General features: G+C 45.2%; 2 protein-coding genes across 5 annotated transcripts in view; one reads left to right on the top strand and one right to left on the bottom strand.

Moving 5' to 3' along the window:
* The window catches only part of LOC137326742 (autophagy-related protein 2 homolog B-like), a 128215-nt gene extending 127212 nt beyond the window's left edge, over positions 1 to 1003 (bottom strand). For all 3 annotated transcript variants that reach the window (XM_067992114.1, XM_067992115.1, XM_067992113.1), the window contains exon 1: positions 259 to 1003. In XM_067992114.1, the coding sequence (XP_067848215.1) occupies positions 259 to 420 (162 nt within the window). In that variant the 5' untranslated portion in view covers positions 421 to 1003. The remainder of the gene's footprint in view (positions 1 to 258) is intronic.
* On the top strand, positions 281 to 15222 carry gskip (gsk3b interacting protein). Of its 2 annotated transcripts, none has more exons than XM_067992130.1 (3): positions 281 to 372; positions 7241 to 7539; positions 14782 to 15222. In XM_067992130.1, exons 2-3 carry the CDS (start codon positions 7276 to 7278, stop codon positions 14941 to 14943), a joined length of 426 nt encoding a protein of 141 aa, XP_067848231.1. In that variant the 5' UTR covers positions 281 to 372; positions 7241 to 7275; the 3' UTR covers positions 14944 to 15222. The 2 variants fall into 2 exon arrangements, with proteins under 2 accessions (XP_067848231.1, XP_067848230.1); XM_067992129.1 differs by lacking the exon at positions 281 to 372 and adding an exon at positions 1469 to 1645.
* The last annotated feature ends 7188 nt before the right edge of the window (positions 15223 to 22410 follow it).

Genomic DNA, 22410 nt, shown 5'->3' on the forward strand with positions numbered 1-22410 from the left:
ACAAAGTACTTCATTGGCTATAAAGTGCTTTGGGTTGTGAAAGGCGCTATAGATATACAAGTTCTTTCTTTAATCACTGCTGCACCTCATTAATATATGCACCATTTTGCTGTAAGATGCTTACTCATCCATGCAAGGGACTTATGCCAACATTCTGTAGCCTGCTCCAGGCCCCCCATCTGGTTAGCTCATACTAAAAGCAAGCTTTGCTGCCACTCTATTGCTGTTATTTCTGTCTCTGTGTATTTGAGCCCTTACCGATTTGTCCAGTGGAACCTGTGCGAGGGAGCCTGTTCCCTGATAGAGGTCCACGCTCAGCTGCTCCAGACTCAGCTTCTCCTCCAGGAAATGGTCGAGGTATCGGTGCAGCAGGTACCTGCATGCCCGCTTCTTAATTGATTCAGAGAATGGCCAAGGCATCTCGACTTCAACCCATAAACAACTGTTTGTGCCCTGTCAGAATTACCCTGGTCCCAGTAAATAAATCCTGCCAGCTACCCCTAGCCCTGATTGAATACTTGCTCTCCCTTTCCTCTCCCCTCCAGTGCTTTGCCTCGTCTTTTACCCTCTTATTTGATTTTATTAAGTCTGCATTCCTTTATTTTGCAATATTCACACTGCCTTCACCCACCCCCCACCTTGGTTTCACCGCTTGTGTCTTCACACGCTCCTTGTGTCCAAATATATACTCTCCGGTTTTACTCTTTCTCCCTGGTTTACCCTCAATAGTTACACTCCCGTCCCTGTTGGCTTACCCCCTCACTCTAGTTTACACTCAGTATTTACCCACTTTCTCTGGTTTTCCCAGTATTTACCCACTTTCGTAATAGTTACCCTTCTCCCTCAGTATTTTTCCCTTTCCCTCAGTATTTATCCCTCTGGATGTACTCCCTCTTCTGGAGTCATTACACCTTTGCCTCAGTATATTATCCTCAGAATATTATCCTCAGTATATTACCTTGCCCTCTGAGGTCTTTCCCTCAGAATCAGTGATCGCCCTCCCTCAATACTTACCCCCACCCTCAATATTTATCCTAGCCCTCAATACTTACCCCCCTCAGTACTTACCCCCTCTCCCTCAATACTTACCCCCCTCAGTACTTACCCCCTCTCCCTCAATACTTACCCCCCTCAGTACTTACCCCCTCTCCCTCAGTACTTACCACCTCACCCTCAGCATCTCCCCTCAGTATTTACCCCGATTTACAGTCCCAGCTATCGATCTGCCACAGGCGGAGAAACCCCCTCAGCCTCTGTTGCGGCTCGAAGTGCTGTCATCACTTGCGGGAGAGCAGGAGAAAACAGAGTCGGTCAGTGCCAGCGCTCGCCAACAGGCCTCTCCGCGCTCTCTGTTTACACCGCGCTCCGATCGCTCTCCCACCGCCGAGCCTCACTCAGCGGCTGACGTATCTTCGCGCAACATCACGCTGACACAACACGCCGCCATCTTTGAGACTGGCAACAGCGGCATAAAATCGCTGTCGCCCGTCAGAAAGATGGCAGGTGGAAGGTGCCAGAAAGCGGAGAGCTCGCGCTAAGCGCAACCGTTTATATTAACCGTTTATTTTATTTAAATTTTTGGTGTTCGGATCGGCTTGTTCATCTCAGGAGGATGATCTATTAACGATCCCCAAGGTTTTCTGAGGTAATGTTAATAAGGCGGTGTGTGTGTATATATTGCCCTGGTTTAATTGGGGCGGGGGTTCCACAGGCTGGATAACTCTCGGTGCTCCGCCAGCTGAAGGCTCCGGGCTCTGACATCTTATTTAAATTCAAATTAATTATTATTATTATTATTCTTCAGGTGGGTTTTCTTCCTCCCCCTCCTACTCCCGAAGGCTGGGGTGTGGGTTCCGCGACCGCAGGATGCCCCAAAGCGCTTTACAACCAATGAAGCATTTTTAAAAAAGTGTAATCACTGTTGTAATGTAGGAATCACAGCAGCCAATTTGCACACAGCAAGATCCCACAAACAGCAATGAGATAACTGACCAAATCATCATTTTTTTTTAGTGATGTTGGTTGAGGGATAAATATTGGCCAGGGCAGCGTTCCCCAGCTTTTCTTCCAATAGTGGCCATGGGATCTATTCCATCCACCCGAGAGGGCAGGTGAGGCACTCGGTTTAATATCTCATTTGAAAGATGGCACCTCCGACAGGTGGCAAGTGCAGCATTCCTTCAGTACTGCACTGGGACTGTCAGCCTGAATTATAGGCTCAGGCCTCTGGCGTGGGACTGGAACCTACGACCTTCTGACTGAGGCGAGAGTGCTACCACCGAGCCACGGCTAACATTTACGCGGTCACTTTGATTATATTTCTCAGGGCAGCAGGATGTTCCGCGGTTTGGGATACATAGCAAGGGAGTCTATCGTATAACGGAGTGATTTAGTGACACGGCAGCCGCCCTCCATCACACTAATGATACTGCAGCTCGGGTTAGCGTTGGGTTTTAGGGTTAAGATTGAGGAGGCTTAGGTTTGGGGTTATGGTTAGGATAGGAGGGGTTACAGTTACAGTTAAGGTTTTGAAATATGGGGATTGTGTGGGATCTGTGCAATTGCCTCGCCGTTGCCTGCAGAAACTGCTATTGACCAATCCCATTGTTACTAAATGTGTCCAACATATAAATTCAATGCGATCATTTTAAAACTGTATTAGGCCCTAGTGAGACCACATTTTTTTTATTCATTCATGGGATGTGGGCGTCGCTGGCGAGGCCAGCATTTATTGCCCATCCCTAATTGTCCTTGAGAAGGTGGTGGTGAGCCGCCTTCTTGAACCGCTGCAGTCCGTGTGGTGAAGGTTCTCCCACAGTGCTGTTAGGAAGGGAGTTCCAGGATTTTGACCCAGCGACAATGAAGGAACGGCGATATATTTCCAAGTCGGGATGGTGTGTGACTTGGAGGGGAACGTGCAGGTGGTATTGTTCCCATGTACCTGCTGCTCTTGTGCTTCTAGGTGGTAGAGGTAGTGGGTTTGGGAGATGCTGTCGAAGAAGCCTTGGCGAGTTGCTGCAGTGCATCCTGTGGATGGTACACACTGCAGCCACTGTGCGCCGGTGGTGAAGGGAGTGAATGTTTAGGGTGGTGGATGAGGTGCTAATCAAGCGGGCTGCTTTGTCCTGGATGGTGTCGAGCTTAAGTACTTCATGCAGTTTTGGTCTCCCTATTTCAAAAAAGATAGTTATTGGAGGGGGTGGAGAGAAGGGCTACATGATTGTACTAGAACTTAAAGGAATCATGTATGAGGAAAGTGTGGGACCTTACTGTTAGTAAATTGGCTGCCACGTTTCCTACATTACAAGTGACTACACTTCAAAAGTACTTAATTGGCTGTAAAGCGCTTTGGGGTGTCCTGAGGTCGTGAAAGATGCCGTATAAATGGAAGTTCTTTCTAACTATGGCTGGACCATAAATGCAGCCTGACAGAATCCCAAAAACAAACATTTTACGAAATACCCAGCAGTCACTGGGTAGTGACTTGCATCTGACTGGTTTTCGCACCCCTAGCTCAGGGCTGCTGAGCCCGTTGTAAGCACCCTAATTGTCATCTGACTATGATCAGCAAACTCAGCAGAGGCGACACTGCTTTTTTTTTAATAAAAGAATTAATATTTATAAAACATTATAAAAAATAATATTTATTAACAGCCCCTGTTTATGGGTTAACAAAGGCACCTGAGCACATACAAGATTTAACTAGCTGTATCAAAGGAGCTTCCTGTTCATGATTCGTGTTTGTAAACTTTTTTAGCTTACAAATTTCCAGCATGAGGTTATCAATTGTATTTCATTGCACAAAATCCCTCAGTAATAACTGGAGATTTTTTTTTGAATATTCTGACATCTCGGTCATTAATCCTCCTGCATTAGTGCATTTAGGACAGGGAGAGCTGCTTCCAGCATGGAATGTGAGGAAAGGCCCCATAGAACGTATATTTGCAACAAATATATATTCTTTTTAAGGCACAAAAACCCAACAGGAAAAGTGGTCCAACCGTGGCTAACAAGAGAAATTAAAGATAGTATTAAATCAAAGAAAGAGACATATAAAGTTGCCAGAAAAAGCAGTAAGCCTGAGGATTGGGAGCATTTTACAATTTGGCAAAGGAGGACCAAGAAATTGATAGAGGGAAAATAGAATATGAGAGTAAACTAGCGAGAAACATAAAAACGGACTGTAAAAGCTTCTATAGGTATGTAAAAAGGAAAAGACTGGCGAAGGCAAATGTGGGTCCCTTACAGACAGATGGGAGAATTTATAATGGGGAATAAGGAAGTGGCAGAGAAATTAAACACCCACCTTGTGTCTGTCTTCATGGAAGAAGACACAAAAAGCCTCCCAGAAATACTAGAGAACCAAGGGTCTGGCGAGAATGAGGAACTGAAAGAAATTAGTATTAGTAAAAAAAAATAGTACTAGAGAAATTAATGGGACTGAAAGTCGATAAATCCCAAGGAGCTGATGATCCACATCCCAGGGTTTTGAAAGAGGTGGCTATAGAGATAGTGGATGCATTGGTTGTCATCTTCCAAAATTCTATATATTCTAGAATAGTTCCTGCATATTGGAGGGTAGCAAATGTAACCCCACTCTTTAAGAAAGGAGGGAGAAAGAAAGCAGGGAACTACAGACCTGTTAGCCTGAAGTCAGTAGTAGGGAAAATGCTAGAATCTATTATAGAGGATGTGATAACAGGACACTTAGAAAATAATAATAGGATTTGGCAGAGTCAACATGGATTATGAAAGGGAAATCATGTTTGACAAACTATTGGAGTTCTCTGAGGATGTAACCAGTAGATTAGATAAGGGGGAACCAGTGGATGTGGTGCATTTGGATTTTCAGAAGGCTTTCGATAAGGTTCCACACAGGAGGTTGGTGAACAAAGTTAGAGCACGTGGAATTGGGGGTAATATAGTGGCATGGATTGAGAATTGGTTAACAAAACAGAGAGTAGGAATAAACGGGTCCTTTTCAGGTTGGCAGACTGTGACTAGTGGGGTACCACAGGGATCGGTGCTTGGGCCCCAGCTATTCACAATCTATATCAATGATTTGGATGAGGGGACCAAATGTAATATTTCCAAGTTTGCTGATGACACAAAACTAGGTGTGAATGTGAGTTGTGAGGGGGATGCAAAGAGTCTTCAAGGGGATATAGACAGGCTAAGTGAGTGGGCAAGAACATGGCAGATGGACTACAATGTGGAAAAGTGTGAAGTTATCCATTTTGGTAGGAAAAACAGAAAGGCAGAGTATTATTTAAATGGTGATAGATTGGGAAATGTTGATCTTCAAAGGGACCTGGGTGTCCTTGTACATGAGTCACTGAAAGCTAACATGCAGGTGCAGCAAACAATTAGGAAGGCAAATGGTATGTTGGCCTTTATTACAAGAGGATTTGAGTACAGGAGTAAAGATGTCTTACTGCAATTATATAGGGCCTTGGTGAGACCACACCTGGATTATTGTCTACAATTTTGGTCTCCTTACCTAAGAAAGGATATACTTGCCATAGAGGGAGTGCAACGAAGGTTCACCAGACTGATTCCTGGGATTGTCATATGAGGAGAGATTGAGTAGACTCGGCCTGGTATTCTCTAGAGTTTAGAAGAATGAGAGGTGATCTCATTGAAACATACAAAATTCTTACAGGGCTCGACAGGGTAGATGCAAGGAAAATGTTTCCCCTGGCTGGGGAGTCTAGAACCAGGGGTTACAGACTCAGAATAAAGGGTAGGCCATTTAGGACTGAAATGAGGAGAAATTTCTTCACTGAGAGGGTGGTGAATCTTTGGAGTTCTCTACCTCAGAGGGCTGTGGAGGCTCGGTCGTTGAGTACATTCAAAACAGAGATCGATAGATTTCTCGATATTAAAGGCATCAAGGGATGTGGGGATGGTGCAGGAAAATGGCTTGAGGTTGAAGATCAGCCATGATGTTGTTGAATGGCAGAGCAGGCTTGAGGGGCCGGATGGCCTACTCCTGCTCCTGTTTCTTATGTTCTTATGTTCTCATGTTAGAATCACAGAAATGAGGGCTTTTGGGTTCTAGGCTAGCTCATTAACTGGAGCTACTGGCCCCAGAAAGCTACGGGGCCATTTATGCTGGTGTTACAGCCCAGAGGTAGGGCATTCACCTGCTGATCCTGTCTGGTGTTGACTCTGTGGTATATTACAGGGTCAGTTCATTTAAATATACCATGGCGGTTCAGTGCCACAACTATTGTGTAACATGGGAATAGTTGCTGGAGGGGCTTAGAAATCAGGAGTGGAAGCAGCAGGTAAGTGTTTAGCACTGTGAATTGACTGTCAGGTACTTTTAAAGTTTGGCTCATAGGAAAGGAGGAGGCCATTCAGTCCCTGAAGCCTGTTCTGCCATTCAATTTGATCATGGCCGATTTTGTATGTTAACTCCATCTACCTGCCTTAATCCTGTTGCCTAACAAAAATTTATCAATCTCAGTTTTGAAATTTTCAATTGACCCCCAGCCTCAACAGCCTTTTGGGGAGAGAGTTCCAGATTTCCACCACCCTTCGTGTGAAGAAGTGCTTCCTGACATCGCCCCTGAACGGCCTAACACTAATTTTAAGGTTATGCCCCCTTGTTCTAGACTCCCCCACCAGAGGAAATAGTTTCGCTCGATCTACCATGTGCTTCTGGAGGGACACGTGGCTCTAGCCATGGGAGACGATGAAATTGGTGGGACAATGCAGGCAGCAGACTAGTATGTGCACACCTATACAGTCACCATGGCCTGCACACCCTTCTCTGTCCGTTAATTCCAAGTGGGTTAAGCTCAGCCATTCTTAGCTTATGCCCTACGTGATGACATAGTGAGGCACGGTTAGAAGTGGAAGTGGTTACTTTCAAAAGTTGGGTTTGAAGGGATATCAAGACTATCGGAGCAAAAGCTCAGCATTTCGGCATCTTTATTTGAACCCATCAATTGGATTAATGCCTCATAGGAAAGTGTATTACACTATCGTTTCTTTCTTACACCTGTGGTTGATTTTCCCTCTGTGCTTGTCGTTGATACACCAACAGGAGAGGATTGATGGCAATGCAGGTTTATCAAAAATAATCTGCAGTTGATTTATTATGGGGAAATGTTGTGTTCAGGATAGAACATGTAAAGAGGATAATGGATTAAATCACTACATCTGCAAGGGATATTAATTGGTCAATGTGGTTTTGATGTAATCTTGTGTTGCACTTATTTTTAATTTACAGTTTCTTCATAAGGAACAAAGTATTACATCCGGGAAATGGACTGTGATCCCCAAGAGCTGAAGGAGTCGATGTTTAATAATTTCACCGAGTTTGAGGATTGGGAAGAGCGAGACTTTGAAGGGGCAGACCTGAAGGATATGAGAGTGGAGGCCGAGGCAGTGGTCAATGACGTCATCTTCGCCGTTAGTCACATGTCCATCTCCAAAAACCTCCCAATTGGAGAAGATGTTGCCTATATTAACGTAGAAACGAAGGAGGGAAACAGATACTGCCTCGAGCTGGCTGAAGCGGGCCTCCGGGTGAGAGGGACAACTGACTGATACCAGCTCATGCTAAAATGTTCTTTTTCTGGGCAAAGATTCTTATTTAGATTTTATTATTTTATCTCCCTGTAATGATGATTCTTACTTTATTTTGACTTTTTGGAAGAGCACAGAGGTGTTTCTTAAATAAGGAGTCTTGCAGTTACTGTAGAGAATGGTGTGTATAAAGTGTGTGTATTTTTGTAAAATAACCCAGATTTTCCTCTTTAGCCCCACAGGACATGTGTGGGTGAGACCATGTAAGTGCTCCCTGACTCAGTTACTCCCTGGTTTGCCTGAAAGGTGTGCTCAAATACTCGCCACCCCAGGAAATTATAGCTGGTGTGCTCAAGGATTCTTCCCCACTCCCTCACCTACCAGACAACTTAGTGACACTAGGTACTCCAGATCACAGAAAATGTCAACTGCTTTCTGACAGGAGGTCTTGAGACACACATCGATATATTGCCTAGGGATATATACTGTATGCTGTTCAGTTAATGGGATCTACATGCTGTACAGCTTGGGAGTTAGAAGGATTAGGGCAGTAAGGTGGCAGATAGTTTAAGGTGATAGGATGGGAGTGAGAAAGGTAAGAGAATAGGAAGGGTTAGACTAATTGGATAGTTCTTTCAAAGAGTCGGCACAGTCACAATGAGCCGAATGGCCTCCTGTGCTATACGATTCTAAGGTGGTGTCTGTGCATATGTTCGTTCTGATTTCCCAAGTGCACACCGTAGCTCCTCAGAACGAACATAAGCTCAGACTCCACCATAGAATCATACAGCAATTAGTGCCACCCTCCCGCTCTTTCCCCATAGCCTTTTGATCAGAAGGTGTAGTAGAAAATATAAACTTGGGTTTCACTGAGAACCAAAAGGTGAGGGCAACAACTTGCATTTATATAGCGCCTTTAATGTGGTAAAACGTCCCAAGGCGCTTCACAGGAGCGATACGAAACAAAATTTGATACCAAGCCACATAAGAGATATTAGGCCAAGTGACCAAAAGCTTGGTCAAAGAGGTAGGTTTTAAGGAGTGTCTTAAAGGAAAAAAGAGACAGAGAGGCTTAAGGAGGGAATTCCAGATCTTAGGGCCTAGGCAGCTGAAGGCACAGCCGTGGAGTGATTTTAAAATCAGGGATGCACAAGAGTCCAGAATTGGAGGAGCACAGAGATCTCGGAGGGTTGTAGGACTGGAGGAGGTTAGAGTTAAGGAGGGGTGAGACCGTGGAGGGATTTGAACATGAGGATGAGAATTTAAAAATTGAGGCAAACATTTTAAAAAATATTTTATGACTCGCAAAAAAATATATCCTTGAGGAGGAAAGACTCCACAAAAAGGGTGAACCAACCATGGCTAACCAAGGAAGTCAAGGATGGTATCAGGGTAAAAGAAAAAGCATACAATGTGGCAAAGATTACTGGTAAGCCCGAAGATTGGGAAAACTTTTAAAAACCAGCAAAGGCTGACTAAAAGAATAATAAAGAGAGGGAAAATAAAATGAGAGAGAAAACTAGCAAGAAATATAAAAACTAACTAAACGTTTCCACAAGTATATAAAAAGGAAGAGGGTAGCTAAAATAAACATTGGTTCCTTAGAGGATGAGATTGGGGAAATAATAATGGAAAACAAGGAAATGGCAGAGGAATTGAACAGATATTTTGTATCTGTCTTCACAGAAGAAGACACTAATAACATACCAATAATAGAAAATCAAGGGGCAAAGGGGAGGGAGGAACTAAAAACAATCACTATCGCTAGAGGAAAAAGTACTAGGTAATCTAATGGGTCTAAAGGCTGACAAGTCCCCTGGACCCGATGGCTTGCATCCGAGGGTCTTAAAATAAGTGGCTACAGAGATAGTGGATGCATTGGTTGTAATCTTCAGAATTCACTAGATTCTGGAAAGGTCCCAGCAGATTGGAAAACCGTAAACGTAACACTCCTATTCAAGAAGGGAGTGAGACAGAAAGCAGGTAACTATAGACCAGTTAGCCTAACATCTGTCATTGGGAAAATGCTAGATTCCATTATTAAGGAAGTAATAGCAGGACATTTATAGACTCATAATACAATCAAGGAGAGTCAACATGGTTTTATGAAGGGGAAATCGTGTCTGACAAATTTATTAGAGTTCTTTGAGGAGGTAACGGGCAGGGTGAATAAAGGAGAACCAATGGACGCAGTATATTTGGATTTCCAAAAGGCATTCGATAAGGTGCCACATAGAAGATAAGAGCTCATGGTGTTGGGGGTAATATACTGGCGTGGATAGAGGATTGGCCAACCAACAGAAAACAGAGTCGGAAGAAAAGGGTCATTTTCAAAATGGCAATCTGTAACTAGTGGGGTGCCGCAGGGCTTAGTGCTGGGGCCTCAACTATTTACTATATATATCAATGACTTGGATGAAGGAGAGTGTCTTGTGGCCAAATTTGCTGCTGATACAAAGATAGGTGGAAAAGCAAGTTGCGATGAGGACACAAAGTGTCTGCAAAGGGATATTGACAGGTTAAGCGAATGGGCAAACATTTGGCAGATGGAATATAATGTGGGAAAATGTGAAGTCCACTTTTGGAGGAAAAATAATAAAGCAAAATAATATTTGAATGGAGAAATACTACAAAATGCTGCGGTACAGAGGGATCTGGGTGTCCTCGTACGTGAAACACAAAAAGTCAACATACAGGTGCAGCAGGTAATCTGGAAGGCAAACAGAGGGGCCTTTATTTCTAGGGGGAGGGAGTATAAAAGCATGGAAGTCATGCTACAACTGTACAAGGTGTTGGTGAGACCACACCTGGAGTACTGCGTACAGTTCTGGTGCCCTTATTTAAGGAAGGATATACTTGTATTGGAGGCAGTTCAGAGAAGGTTCACGAGGTTCGTTATGGATATGGAAGGGTTGTTTTATGAGGAAAGATTGAACAGGTTGGGTCTATACTGATTGGAGTTTAGAAGAATGAGAGGAGATCTTATTGAAACATACAAGATTCTTAGGGGACTCGATAGGGTAGACACTGAGAGGATGTTACCTCTCATGGGGGAATCTAAAACTAGGCGGCATAGTCTCAGAATAAGGGGTCACCCGCTTAAGACTGAAATGAGGAGGAATTTCTTCTCCCAGAGGGTCATGAATCTTTGGAATTCTTTACCTCAAAAAAGCTGTGGAGGCTGAGTCATTGAATCCATTCAAGGCTGAGTTAGACAAATTTTTGATCAGCAAGGGAGTCAAAGGATATGGGGAAAAGGCTGGAAAGTGGAGTTGAGGTAAAAATCAAATCAGCCATGATCTCATTAAATGGTAGAACAGGCTCGAAGGGCCAAATGGCCTTCTCCTGCTACTATCGCTTATGGTCTTATGGAGGCGTTGCCAGACTGGGAGCCATTGTAGGTCAGCGAGCACAGGGGGTGATGGGTGATCGGGACTTGGTGCCAGTTAGGATTTTTTTATTCGTTCATGGGATGTGGGCGTTGCTGGCAAGGCCTGACCATTCCTAATTGCCCTTGAGAAGGTGGTGGTGAGCCGCCGCCTTGAAGCACTGTAGTCCGTGTGGTGTAGGTTCTCCCACAGTGCTGTTAGGTCGTGAGTTCCAGGATTTTGACCCAGCAACGATGAAGGAATAACGATATATTTCCAAGTCGGGATGGTGTGTGACTTGGAGAGGAACGTGCAGGTGGTGTTGTTCCCATGTGCCTGCTGCCCTTGTCCTTCTAGGTGGTAGAGGTCGCGGGTTTGGGAGGTGCTGTCAAAGAAGCCTTGGCGCGTTGCTGCAGTGCATCCTGTAGAATGGTACACACTGCAGCCACTGTGCGCCGGTGGTGAAGGGAATGAATGTTTAGGGTAGTGGATGGGGTGCCAATCAAGCGGGCTGCTTTGTCCTGGATGGTGTCGAGCTTCTTGAGTGTTATTGGAGCTGCACTTATCCAGGCAAGTGGAGAGTATTCCATCACACTCTTGACTTGGGCCTTGTAGATGGTGGAAAGGCTTTGGGGAGTCAGGAGGTGAGTCACTCGCCGCAGAATACCCAGCCTCTGACCTGCTCTTGTAGCCACAGTATTTATGTGCCTGGTCCAGTTAAGTTTCTGGTCAATGATGATCCCCAGGATGTTGATAGTGGGGGATTTGGCGTTGGTAATGCCGCTGAATGTCAAGGGAAGGTGGTTAGACTCTCTTGTTGGAGATGGTCATTGCCTGGCACTTGTCTGGCGCGAATGTCTTCAGCACTACAGCCGAGATGTCGTCAGGGCCCACAACCTTTGTTGTATCCATTGCACTCAGCCTTTTCTTGATAGCATGTGGAGTGAATCGAATTGGCTGAAGACTGGCTTCTGTGATGGTGGGGATATCGGGAGGAGGCCGAGATGCAACATCCACTCGGCATTTCTGGCTGAAGTTGGTTGCAAACGATCTGGCAGCTATGTCGTTCAGTAGTGGTGCTACTGAGCCGCACTTGGTGATGGACATTGAAGTCCCCCATCCAAAGTACATTCTGTGCCCTTGCTACCCTCAGTGCTTCTTCCAAGTGGTGCTCCACGTGGAGGAGGACTGATTCATCAGCTGAGTGAGAGCGGTAGGTGATAATCAGCAGAAGGTTTCCTTGCCCATGTTTGGCCTAATGCCATGAGATTTCATGGGGTCCAGAGTCAATGTTGAGAACTCCCAGGGCCACTCCCTCCTGATTGTATATCATTGTACCGCCACCTCTGGTGGGTCTGTCCTGCCGGTGGGATAGGACATACCCAGGGATGGTAATGGAAGAGTCTGGGACGTTGGCTAAAAGGTATGATTCTGTGAGTATGGCTATGACAGGCTGCTGTTTGCTCCCAATCCCCAGATGTTAGTGAGGAGGACTTTGCAGGGTTGACTGGGTTTGGTTTGCCTTTGTCATGTCCGGTTTTATTCTTATTATGACTTTTTGTAGCAAGATTGTACTACTGAGTGGCTTGCTCGGCCATTTCAGAGGGCAATTAAGAATCAACCACATTGCTGTGGGTCTGGAGTCACATATAGGCCAAACTGGGTAAGGACAGTAGATTTCCTTCCTTAAAGGGCATTAGTGAACCAGATGGGTTTTTATGACAATCCAGTAGTTTTGTGGCCACCATTACTGATACTAGTTTCTTTTTAATTCTAGATTTTATTTAATTAATTGAATTTAAATTCCCCAACTGCCTTAGCAGGATTTGAACTCATGACTCCATATTATTAGTCCAGGCTTCTGGATTTCTAGTCCAGTAACATAACCACTATGCTACCATACTCCAAGCAGAGTTATGTTATGGGCAGCAGAGTTTTGGATGAGGTCAAGTTTATGGAGGGTGGAAGATGGGAGGCCGACTAGGAGAGCATTGGAATAGTCAAGTCTAGAGGTAACAAAGGCATGGATGTGAGTTTCAGTAGCAGATGAGGCGGGGCGGAGACAGGCGATGTTATGGAGGTGGAAATTGGCGATCTTGGTGATGGAGCGGATATGTGGTCAGAAGCTCAACTTAGGCTGCCAAGATTGCGAGCGGTCTGGTTCAGCCTCCAACAGTGGCCAGGGAGAGGGATGGAATTGGAGGCTAGAACGGCATTTGTGATGAGGATCGAAGTCAATGTCTTCAGTCTTCCCAATATTTAGTTGGAGGAAATTTCTGCTCACCCAGTACTGGATGTCAGACAAGTAGCATGACAAATCAGAGGCAACAGAGGGCTCGATAGAGAAGTGGTGGTGAGGTAGAGCTGGGTGTCGCCGGCATACATGTGGAACCTGATGTATTTTCGGATGATGTCGCTGAGGGGCAGCATGTAGATGAGAAATAGGAGGAGGCCAAGGATGGATCCTTGGGGGACTCCAGACATAACAATGTGGGAGCGGGAAGAGAAGCCATTGCAGGAGATTTTCTGGCCATGACTAGATGGATAAGAATGGAATCAGGCGAGTGCAGTCCCACCCAGCTGGACGGGGAGGAGAGGTGTTGGAGGAGGCTGGTGTTGTAATGCGTGTCAAAGACTGCAGACAGGTGGAGAAGGATGAGGTGGGAGAGTTTACCACAGTCTCAGTCACATAGGATGTCATTTGTGACTTTGATAAGGGCCGTTTCTGTGCTGTGACAGGAGTAAGTGAATTGATGTGATTCTATCCCTCTACCTCGGTAACTTACATTTATTTAGGGCCCTTGATGGAGAAAGAGGTCTCAGAGCACTTTACAATAAGGAGGAAAGGCATACAGTGGACATTGAGCACAAGGAAAGGGGAGTGGAATGGACATTATATCAGACAATGTGGAGGGAATGTCAAGTGAGGAATGATCAGGATGATGTCTCCTATGGTAGATAAGCCTGCTGATCTTCACTGTCTGCTCTTACTTTAACCATGGCCACTTTTCATGTGTATGAGAACATTCCTCCAGTGTGTGAGGTCAGCCTCTCGAAGAGGGGGAGGAGAAACTATCTGATGAGATTGGATTATTTGGTTTTGCTCTGACTGCTTAATTGGTTTGAATTTGCATATTTCTTCAATCTTAAACATGTAAACACAACAGCCTGTGTAATCTAATCTAAACATACAAAAGTGCATTTTACATACACCAGGCTATTGTCCATGCCTCTTGGATGACGGTTTGTGCCTTCGGTTGGGTATAGCTGCCTTGTTTTGAGGCTGCCATGTGATTTCGTTTGGGAATTTGTTGCCTTATTCTGGGCGGTGTGGTGTTGGTTAGGGGCCTGTTGCCTTATTCTGGGCGGTGTTGTGTTGGTTAGGGACCTGTTGCCTTATTCTGGGTGGTGTTGTGTTGGTTAGGGGCCTGTTGCCTTATTCTGGGAGGTGTGGTGTTGATTAGGGACCTGTTGCCTTATTCTGGGCGGTGTGGTGTTGGTTAGGGGCCTGTTGCCTTATTCTGGGCGGTGTGGTGTTGGTTGGGGGCCTGTTGCCTTATTCTGGGCGGTGTGGTGTTGGTTAGGGACCTGTTGCCTTATTCTGGGCGGTGTGGTGTTGGTTAGGGGCCTGTTGCCTTATTCTGGGCGGTGTGGTGTTGGTTAGGGGCCTGTTGCCTTATTCTGGGTGGTGTGGTGTTGGTTAGGGGCCTGTTGCCTTATTCTGGGAGGTGTGGTGTTGATTAGGGACCTGTTGCCTCGGTCAGTGGAGGGATCCTTGTTTCGGTGAGGTTCCTGTTGCACTATCCAGCACTGGGGGGATGGGGAAATCGTGTTTGGGGATAATTTCGTTACTGACCTACTTTTCCTCTTCCAGGTGGTAGCTTATAGCTTTGACCAGGTGGATGAGTCACTGTCGATGCAGTACCATGAGACGATTTACTCGCTCCTGGACTCGCTCAGCCCCGCGTATCGCGAAGCATTCGGGAACGCACTTCTCCAGAGACTAGAAGCGTTAAAAGAAGAAGTTCAAGAGTAAAGGGCCTTGACTCCAGCTCCTCGTGATGGCATGTTTCTTAACATGCTTTCTTTGGCTGCAAATACTTCATGACCAAACATACGGGACGAGAGACTACACACACCCTACAGAAAATTAACGAGTGGATTTGTTTCCTTTCCATTTTCCCGCAGTGATACTGTTGGGATCCACTGTTGATGCACATTTTCTTGCACAATTTCATCTCTGCCTCTCCTCCCTAGAGAGAGAGGCAGGGAGTTTGTCAGTCCCCTTGCCGTGACAGATCTAGAAATGGCACAGCCCCTTTCAGAAGGGGCTGTGCCATTTCTAGATTTTACATGTTGTATTCTGAATTGTTAACTTGTTAATTTAAAAAAACATTTATGCACTCATCAATTGTGAAGTACAAAAAGTCAAATCTCTGGTGTAACTTGTAGATTTCCAAGGTGAGGAAAGTTCCATTTTTTTTTAAATGTTAATGTATGTTTTAAAAAAGAACAAAAAAGGGTAATAAAGTATTTTAGACACTGAGCTTACTGTGCTGTTTCTGTACCAAATCTACATTATCCAATAGTCTGGCAATACATTTTCTTTTAAATGTATTCATTTACTCTTGTTACCCCAACTTAGGTCTCTAGTGCAGTCCAACATCCAATCCCGAGAGGGCAAGGAGGGCATCTGACCCCAGGTCTTTGAAAAGCAACCACTACGAAGTGCTAGAGCATGAACTGGGGGGACTCTCCAGATACTCCAGGCTTGGGCTGATAAGTGGCAAGTATCATGCGTGCCAGACAAGTGCCAGGCAATGACCATCTCCAACAGGAGAGAGTCTAGCCACCTCCCCTTGACATTCCCCCCACCATCAACATCCTGGGGGTCACCATTGACCAGTAAATTAACTGGACCAGCCACATAAATACTGTGGCTACAAGAGCAGGTCAGAGGCTGGGTATTCTGTGGCGAGTGACTCACCTCCTGACTCCCCAAAGCCTTTCCACCATTTACAAGGCACAAGTCAGGAGTGTGATGGAATATTCTCCACTTCCCTGGATGAGTGCAGCTCCAACAACACTCAAGAAGCTTGACACCATCCAGGACAAAGCAGCCCGCTTGATTGGCACCCCATTCACCACCCTAAACATTCACTCCCTTCCCCACCAGCGCACTGTGTACCATCCACAGGATGCACTATAGCTACTCGCTAAGGCTTCTTCGACAGCACCTCCCAAACCCGCGATCTCTACCACCTAAAAGGACAAGAGCAGCAGGCACATGGGAACAACACCACCCCGACTTGGAAATATATCGCCGTTCCTTCATTGGGGCTGGGTCAAAATCCTGGAACTCCCTTCCTAACAGCACTGTGGGAGAACTTTCACCACACGGACTGCAGCGATTCAAGAAGGCGGCTCACCACCAACTTCTCAAGGGCAATTAGGGATGGGCAATAAATGCCGGCCTCGCCAGCGACGCCCACATCCCATGAACGAATTTAAAAAAAACAACTCCTTACTCTGTGACAGTCTCTCTGCTGAGATCAGCAACCCACCATGTTGTGGGGAATTGCTGATTCAGACCTCTACTTTACCACTTTGTGTGACTAGCAGACTTTTCCCTTCCTGGAGGTACTGGCTTGTGTAAGAGTACGGTCTTGCAGTAGTAACAAGGGGATCGACTCATGGAGTCAGAGGGCATAGCCAAGTTACTAAATGAATACTTTGCATCTGTCTTTACCCAGGAAGAAGATGCTGCCAGAGTCTCAGTAAAGGAAGATGTAGTTGAGATACTGGATGGGCCATAAAATTGATAGAGGAGGTACTAAAAAGGCTAGCTGTACTTAAAGTAGATAAGTCACCTGGTCCAGATGGGATGCATCCTACGTTGCTGAGGGAAGTAAGGGTGGAAATTGCGGTTAATTGCCATAATCTTCCAAACATCCTTAGATACAGAGGACTGGAGAATTGCAAATATTACACCCTTGTTCAAAAAAGGGTATAAGGATAAACCCAGCAACTACAGGCCAGTCACTTTAACCTCGGTAGTGGGGAAACTTTTAGAAATGATAATCCGGGACAGAATTAGCAGTCACTTGGACAAGTGTGGATTAATTAGGGAAAGCCAGCACGGATTTGTTAACAGCGAATCGCGTTGAACTAATTTGATAGAGTTTTTTGATGAGGTAACAGAGGGTCGATGAGGGCAATGTGGTTGATGTGATGTATATGGACTTTCCAAAGGTGTTTGATAAAGTGTCGCATAATAGTCTTGTCATCAAGATTGAAGCCCATGGAACAAAAGGGGCAGTAGCAGCATGGATACAGAATTGGCTAAGTAACAGGAAACAGAGAATAGTGGTGAACGGTTGTTTTTCAGACTGGAGGGAGGTGTACAGTGGTGTTCCCCAGGGGTCGGTACTAGGACCACTGCTTTTCTTGATATGTATTGATGACTTGGACTTGGGTGTACAGGGCACAATTTCCAAATTTGCAGATGACACAAAACTTGGAAGTGTTGTGAACAGTGAGGAGGATAGCGATAGACTTCTAGAGGATATAGACAGGCTAGTGGCATGGGCGGACACGTGGCAGATGAAATTTAACGCAGAAAAATGTGAAGTGATACATTTCGGGAGGAAGAATGAGGAGAGGCAATATAAACTAGAGGGCACAACTCTAATAGGGATACAGGAACAGAGAGATCTGGAGGTTTATGTGCACAAATTGTTGAAGGTGGCAGAGTAGGTAGAGAAAGTGGTTAAAAAAGGGTACAGGATCCTGGGCTTTATAAATAGAGGCATAGAGTACAAAAGCAAAGAAGTTATGATGAACCTTTATAAAACACTGGTTCGACTACAACTGGAGTATTGTGTTCAGTTCTGGGCACCGCACTTTAGGAAAGATGTGATGACCTTAGAGAGGGTGAAGAATAGTTTAACAAGAATGATTTCAGGAATGAGGGACTTCAGTTACGAGGATAGACTGAAGAATCTGGGGTTGTTCTCCTTGGAACAGAGACGGTTGCGAGGCGATTTGATAGAGGTATTCAAAATCATGAAGGGTCTAGACAGAGTAGATAGAGAGAAACTGTTCCCATTGGTGGAAGGGTCAAGAACCAGAGGACACAGATTTAAGTTGATTGGCAAAGAACCAAATGTGAAATGAGGAAAAACTTTTTTACACAGCGAGTGGTTAGGATCTGGAATGCACTGCCCGAGGGAGTGGTGGAGGCAGATTCAATCATGGCCTTCAAAAGGGAAATGGATAATTATTGGAAAGAAGAAAATTTGCAGGTCTGGGGATACAGCGGAGGAGTGGGACCAGCTGGATTGCTCTTGCATAGACTGGGCACAGACTCGATGGGCTGAATGGCATCCTTCTAGGCTGTAAACTTTCTAAGATTCTATGATTCTATAACATGTTGGGATTACAGTCTCAGCAGTAGCATGTTGGAAGTATAATCTCATAGCAGTAACATGTTGGGAGTACAGTCTCAGCAGTATCATGTTGGGAGTACAGTCTCAGCAGTAACATGTTGGGAGTACAGTCTCAGCAGTAACATGTTGGGAGTACAGTCTCAGCAGTAACATGTTGGGAGTACAGTCTCAGCAGTAACATGTTGGGAGTACAGTCTCAGCAGTAACATGTTGGGAGTACAGTCTCAGCAGTAACATGTTGGGAGTACAGTCTCAGCAGTAACATGTTGGGAGTACAGTCTCAGCAGTAACATGTTGGGAGTACAGCCTCACAGAAGTAACATTTTGTGAATACAGTCTCATAGCAGTAATGTTGGGAGTATAGTCTCTCAACAGTAACATGTTGGGAGTACAGTCTCAGCAGTAACATGTTGGGAGTACAGTCTCACAGCAGTAACATGTTGGGAGTATAGTCTCAGCAGTAATATGTTGGGAGTATAGTCTCAGCAGTAATATGTTGGGAGTACAGTCTCACAGCAGTAATATGTTGGGTGTACAGTCTCACAGCAGTAATGGGAGTACAGTTTCACAGCAGTAGCATGTTTGGAGTACAGTCAGCAGTAGCATGTTGGGAGTGCAGTCACAGCAGTAGCATGTTGGAGTACAGTCTCACAGCAGTAGCATGTTGGAGTACAGTCTCACAGCAGTAGCATGTTGGAGTACAGTCTCACAGCAGTAACATGTTGGAGTACAGTCTCACAGCAGTAGCATGTTGGAGTACAGTCTCACAGCAGTAACATGTTGGAGTACAGTCTCACAGCAGTAACATGTTGGGAGTACAAATCTCAGCAGTAGCATGTTGGGAGTACAGTCTCTCAGCAGTAACATGTTGAGAGTACAGTCTCAGCAGTATCATGTTGCGAGTACAGTTTCACAGAAGTAAAATTTTGTGAATACAGTATCATAGCAGTAATGTTGGGAGTATAGTCTCTCAACAGTAACATGTTGGGAGCACAGTCAGAAGTAATATGTTGGGAGTACAGTCAGCAGTAACATGTTGGGAGTAAAATCTCAGCAGTAACATGTTGGGAGTAAAATCTCAGCAGTAGCATGTTGGGAGTACAGTCTCACAGCAGTAGCATGTTGGGAGTACAGTCACAGCAGTAGCATGTTGGAGTACAGTCTCACAGCAGTAGCATGTTGGAGTACAGTCTCACAGCAGTAACATGTTGGAGTACAGTCACACAGCAGTAACATGTTGGGAGTACAGTCTCACAGCAGTAGCATTTTGGGAGTACAGTCTCACAGCAGTAACATGTTGAGAGTATAGTCTCAGCAGTATCATGTTGCGAGTACAGTTTCACAGAAGTAAAATTTTGTGAATACAGTCTCATAGCAGTAATGTTGGGAGTATAGTCTCTCAACAGTAACATGTTGGGAGCACAGTCAGAAGTAATATGTTGGGAGTACAGTCAGCAGTAACATGTTGGGAGTAAAATCTCAGCAGTAGCATGTTGGGAGTACAGTCTCACAGCAGTAACGGGAGTACAGTCTCACAGCAGTAGCATGTTGGGAGTACAGTCACAGCAGTAACATGTTGGAAATACAGTCTCACAACAGTAATGTTGAGAGTACAGTCACACATCACTAATATGGAGTACAGTCACACAGCAGTAACTTGTTCCCATTGGCAGAAGGGTCAAGAACCAGAGAACATAGATTTAAGGTGATTGGCAAAAGAACCAAAGGTAATATGAGGAAAGACTTTTTTACACGGCGAGTGGTTATGATCTGGAATGCACTGCCCGAGGGGGTGGTGGAGGCAGATTCATTCATGGCCTTCAAAAGGGAACTGAATAAGTACTTGAAAGGAAAAAAATGTGCAGGGCTACGGGGATAGGGCAGAGGAGTGGGACTAGCTGGATTGCTCTTTCATAGAGCCAGCGCGGGCTCGATGGGCCGAATGGCCACCTTCCGTGTGGTAACCTTTTTATGATTCTATGTTGAAGTACAGTCACACAGCAGTAACATGTTGGAGTACAGTCTCACAGCAGAAACATGTTGGAGTACAGTCTCACAGCAGTAACATGTTGGAGTACAGTCTCGCAGCAGTAACATGTTGGAGTACAGTCTCACAGAATTACATGTTGGAGTACAGTCTCACAGCAGTAACATGTTGGAGTACAGTCTCGCAGCAGGAACATGTTGTAGTACAGTCTCACAGAATTACATGTTGGAGTACAGTCTCGCAGCAGTAACATGTTGGAGTACAGTCTCACAGCAGAAACATGTTGGAGTACAGTCTCACAGAATTACATGTTGGAGTACAGTCTCGCAGCAGGAACATGTTGGAGTACAGTCTCACAGAATTACATGTTGGAGTACAGTCTCGCAGCAGTAACATGTTGGAGTACAGTCTCACAGCAGAAACATGTTGGAGTACAGTCTCACAGAATTACATGTTGGAGTACAGTCTCGCAGCAGGAACATGTTGGAGTACAGTCTCACAGAATTACATGTTGGAGTACAGTCTCGCAGCAGGAACATGTTGGAGTACAGTCTCACAGAATTACATGTTGGAGTACAGTCTCGCAGCAGTATCATGTTGGAGTACAGTCTCACAGCAGAAACATGTTGGAGTACAGTCTCACAGCAGTAACATGTTGGAGTACAGTCTCACAGCAGTAACATGTTGGAGTACAGTCTCGCAGCAGTAACATGTTGGAGTACAGTCTCACAGCAGTAACATGGAGTACAGTCTCGCAGCAGTAACATGTTGGAGTACAGTCTCGCAGCAGTAACATGTTGGAGTACAGTCTCACAGCAGAACATGTTGGAAGTACAGTCTCACAACAGTAATGTTGAGAGTACAGTCACACATCAGTAATATGGAGTACAGTCTCACAGCAGTAACATGTTGGGAGTACAGTCTCACAGCAGTAACGGGAGTACAGTCTCACAACAGTAACATGTTGGAGTACAGTCACACAGCAGTATCTTGTTCCCATTGGCAGAAGGGTCAAGAACCAGAGGGCATAGATTTAAGGTGATTGGCAAAAGAACCAAAGGCGACATGAGGAAAAACCTTTTTACACAGCAAGTGGTTGTGATCTGGAATGCACTGCCCAAGGGGGTGGTGGAGGCAGATTCAATCATGGCCTTCAAAAAGGAACTGAATAAGTATTTGAAGAGAAAAAAATATGCAGGGCTACGGGGAAAGGGCAGGGGAGTGGGACAAGCTGGATCACTCTTGCATAGAGCCGGCGTGGACTCGATGGGCCGAATGGCCACCTTCTGTGCGGTAACCTTTCTATGATTCTATATTGAAGTACAGTCACACAGCAGCAACATGTTGGAGTATCGTCTCACAGCAGTAACAGGTTGGAGTACAGTCTCACAGAATTACATGTTGGAGTACAGTCTCGCAGCAGCAACATGTTGGAGTACAGTCACACAGCAGTAACATATTGGAATACAGATACACAGCAGTAACAGGTTGGAGCAAGTCTCGCAGCAGAAACATGTTGGAGTACAGTCTCACACCAGTAACATGTTGGAGTACTGTCACACAGGAGTAGCATGTTGGAGTACAGTCTCACAGCAGTAACATGTTGGAATACAGTCACACAGCAGTAACATATTGGAATACAGATACACAGCAGTAACAGGTTGGAGCACAGTCTCGCAGCAGAAACATGTTGGAGTACTGTCACACAGGAGTAGCATGTTGGAGTACAGTCACATGACAGTAACATGTTGGAGTACAGTCTCACAGCAGAAACATGTTGGAGTACAGTCTCACAGAATTACATGTTGGAGTACAGTCTCGCAGCAGGAACATGTTGGAGTACAGTCTCACAGAATTACATGTTGGAGTACAGTCTCGCAGCAGTAACATGTTGGAGTACAGTCTCACAGCAGAAACATGTTGGAGTACAGTCTCACAGAATTACATGTTGGAGTACAGTCTCGCAGCAGGAACATGTTGGAGTACAGTCTCACAGAATTACATGTTGGAGTACAGTCTCGCAGCAGGAACATGTTGGAGTACAGTCTCACAGAATTACATGTTGGAG

This window comes from Heptranchias perlo, chromosome 10, assembly GCF_035084215.1.
Source record: "Heptranchias perlo isolate sHepPer1 chromosome 10, sHepPer1.hap1, whole genome shotgun sequence".
NCBI classification, from domain to species: domain Eukaryota; kingdom Metazoa; phylum Chordata; class Chondrichthyes; order Hexanchiformes; family Hexanchidae; genus Heptranchias; species Heptranchias perlo.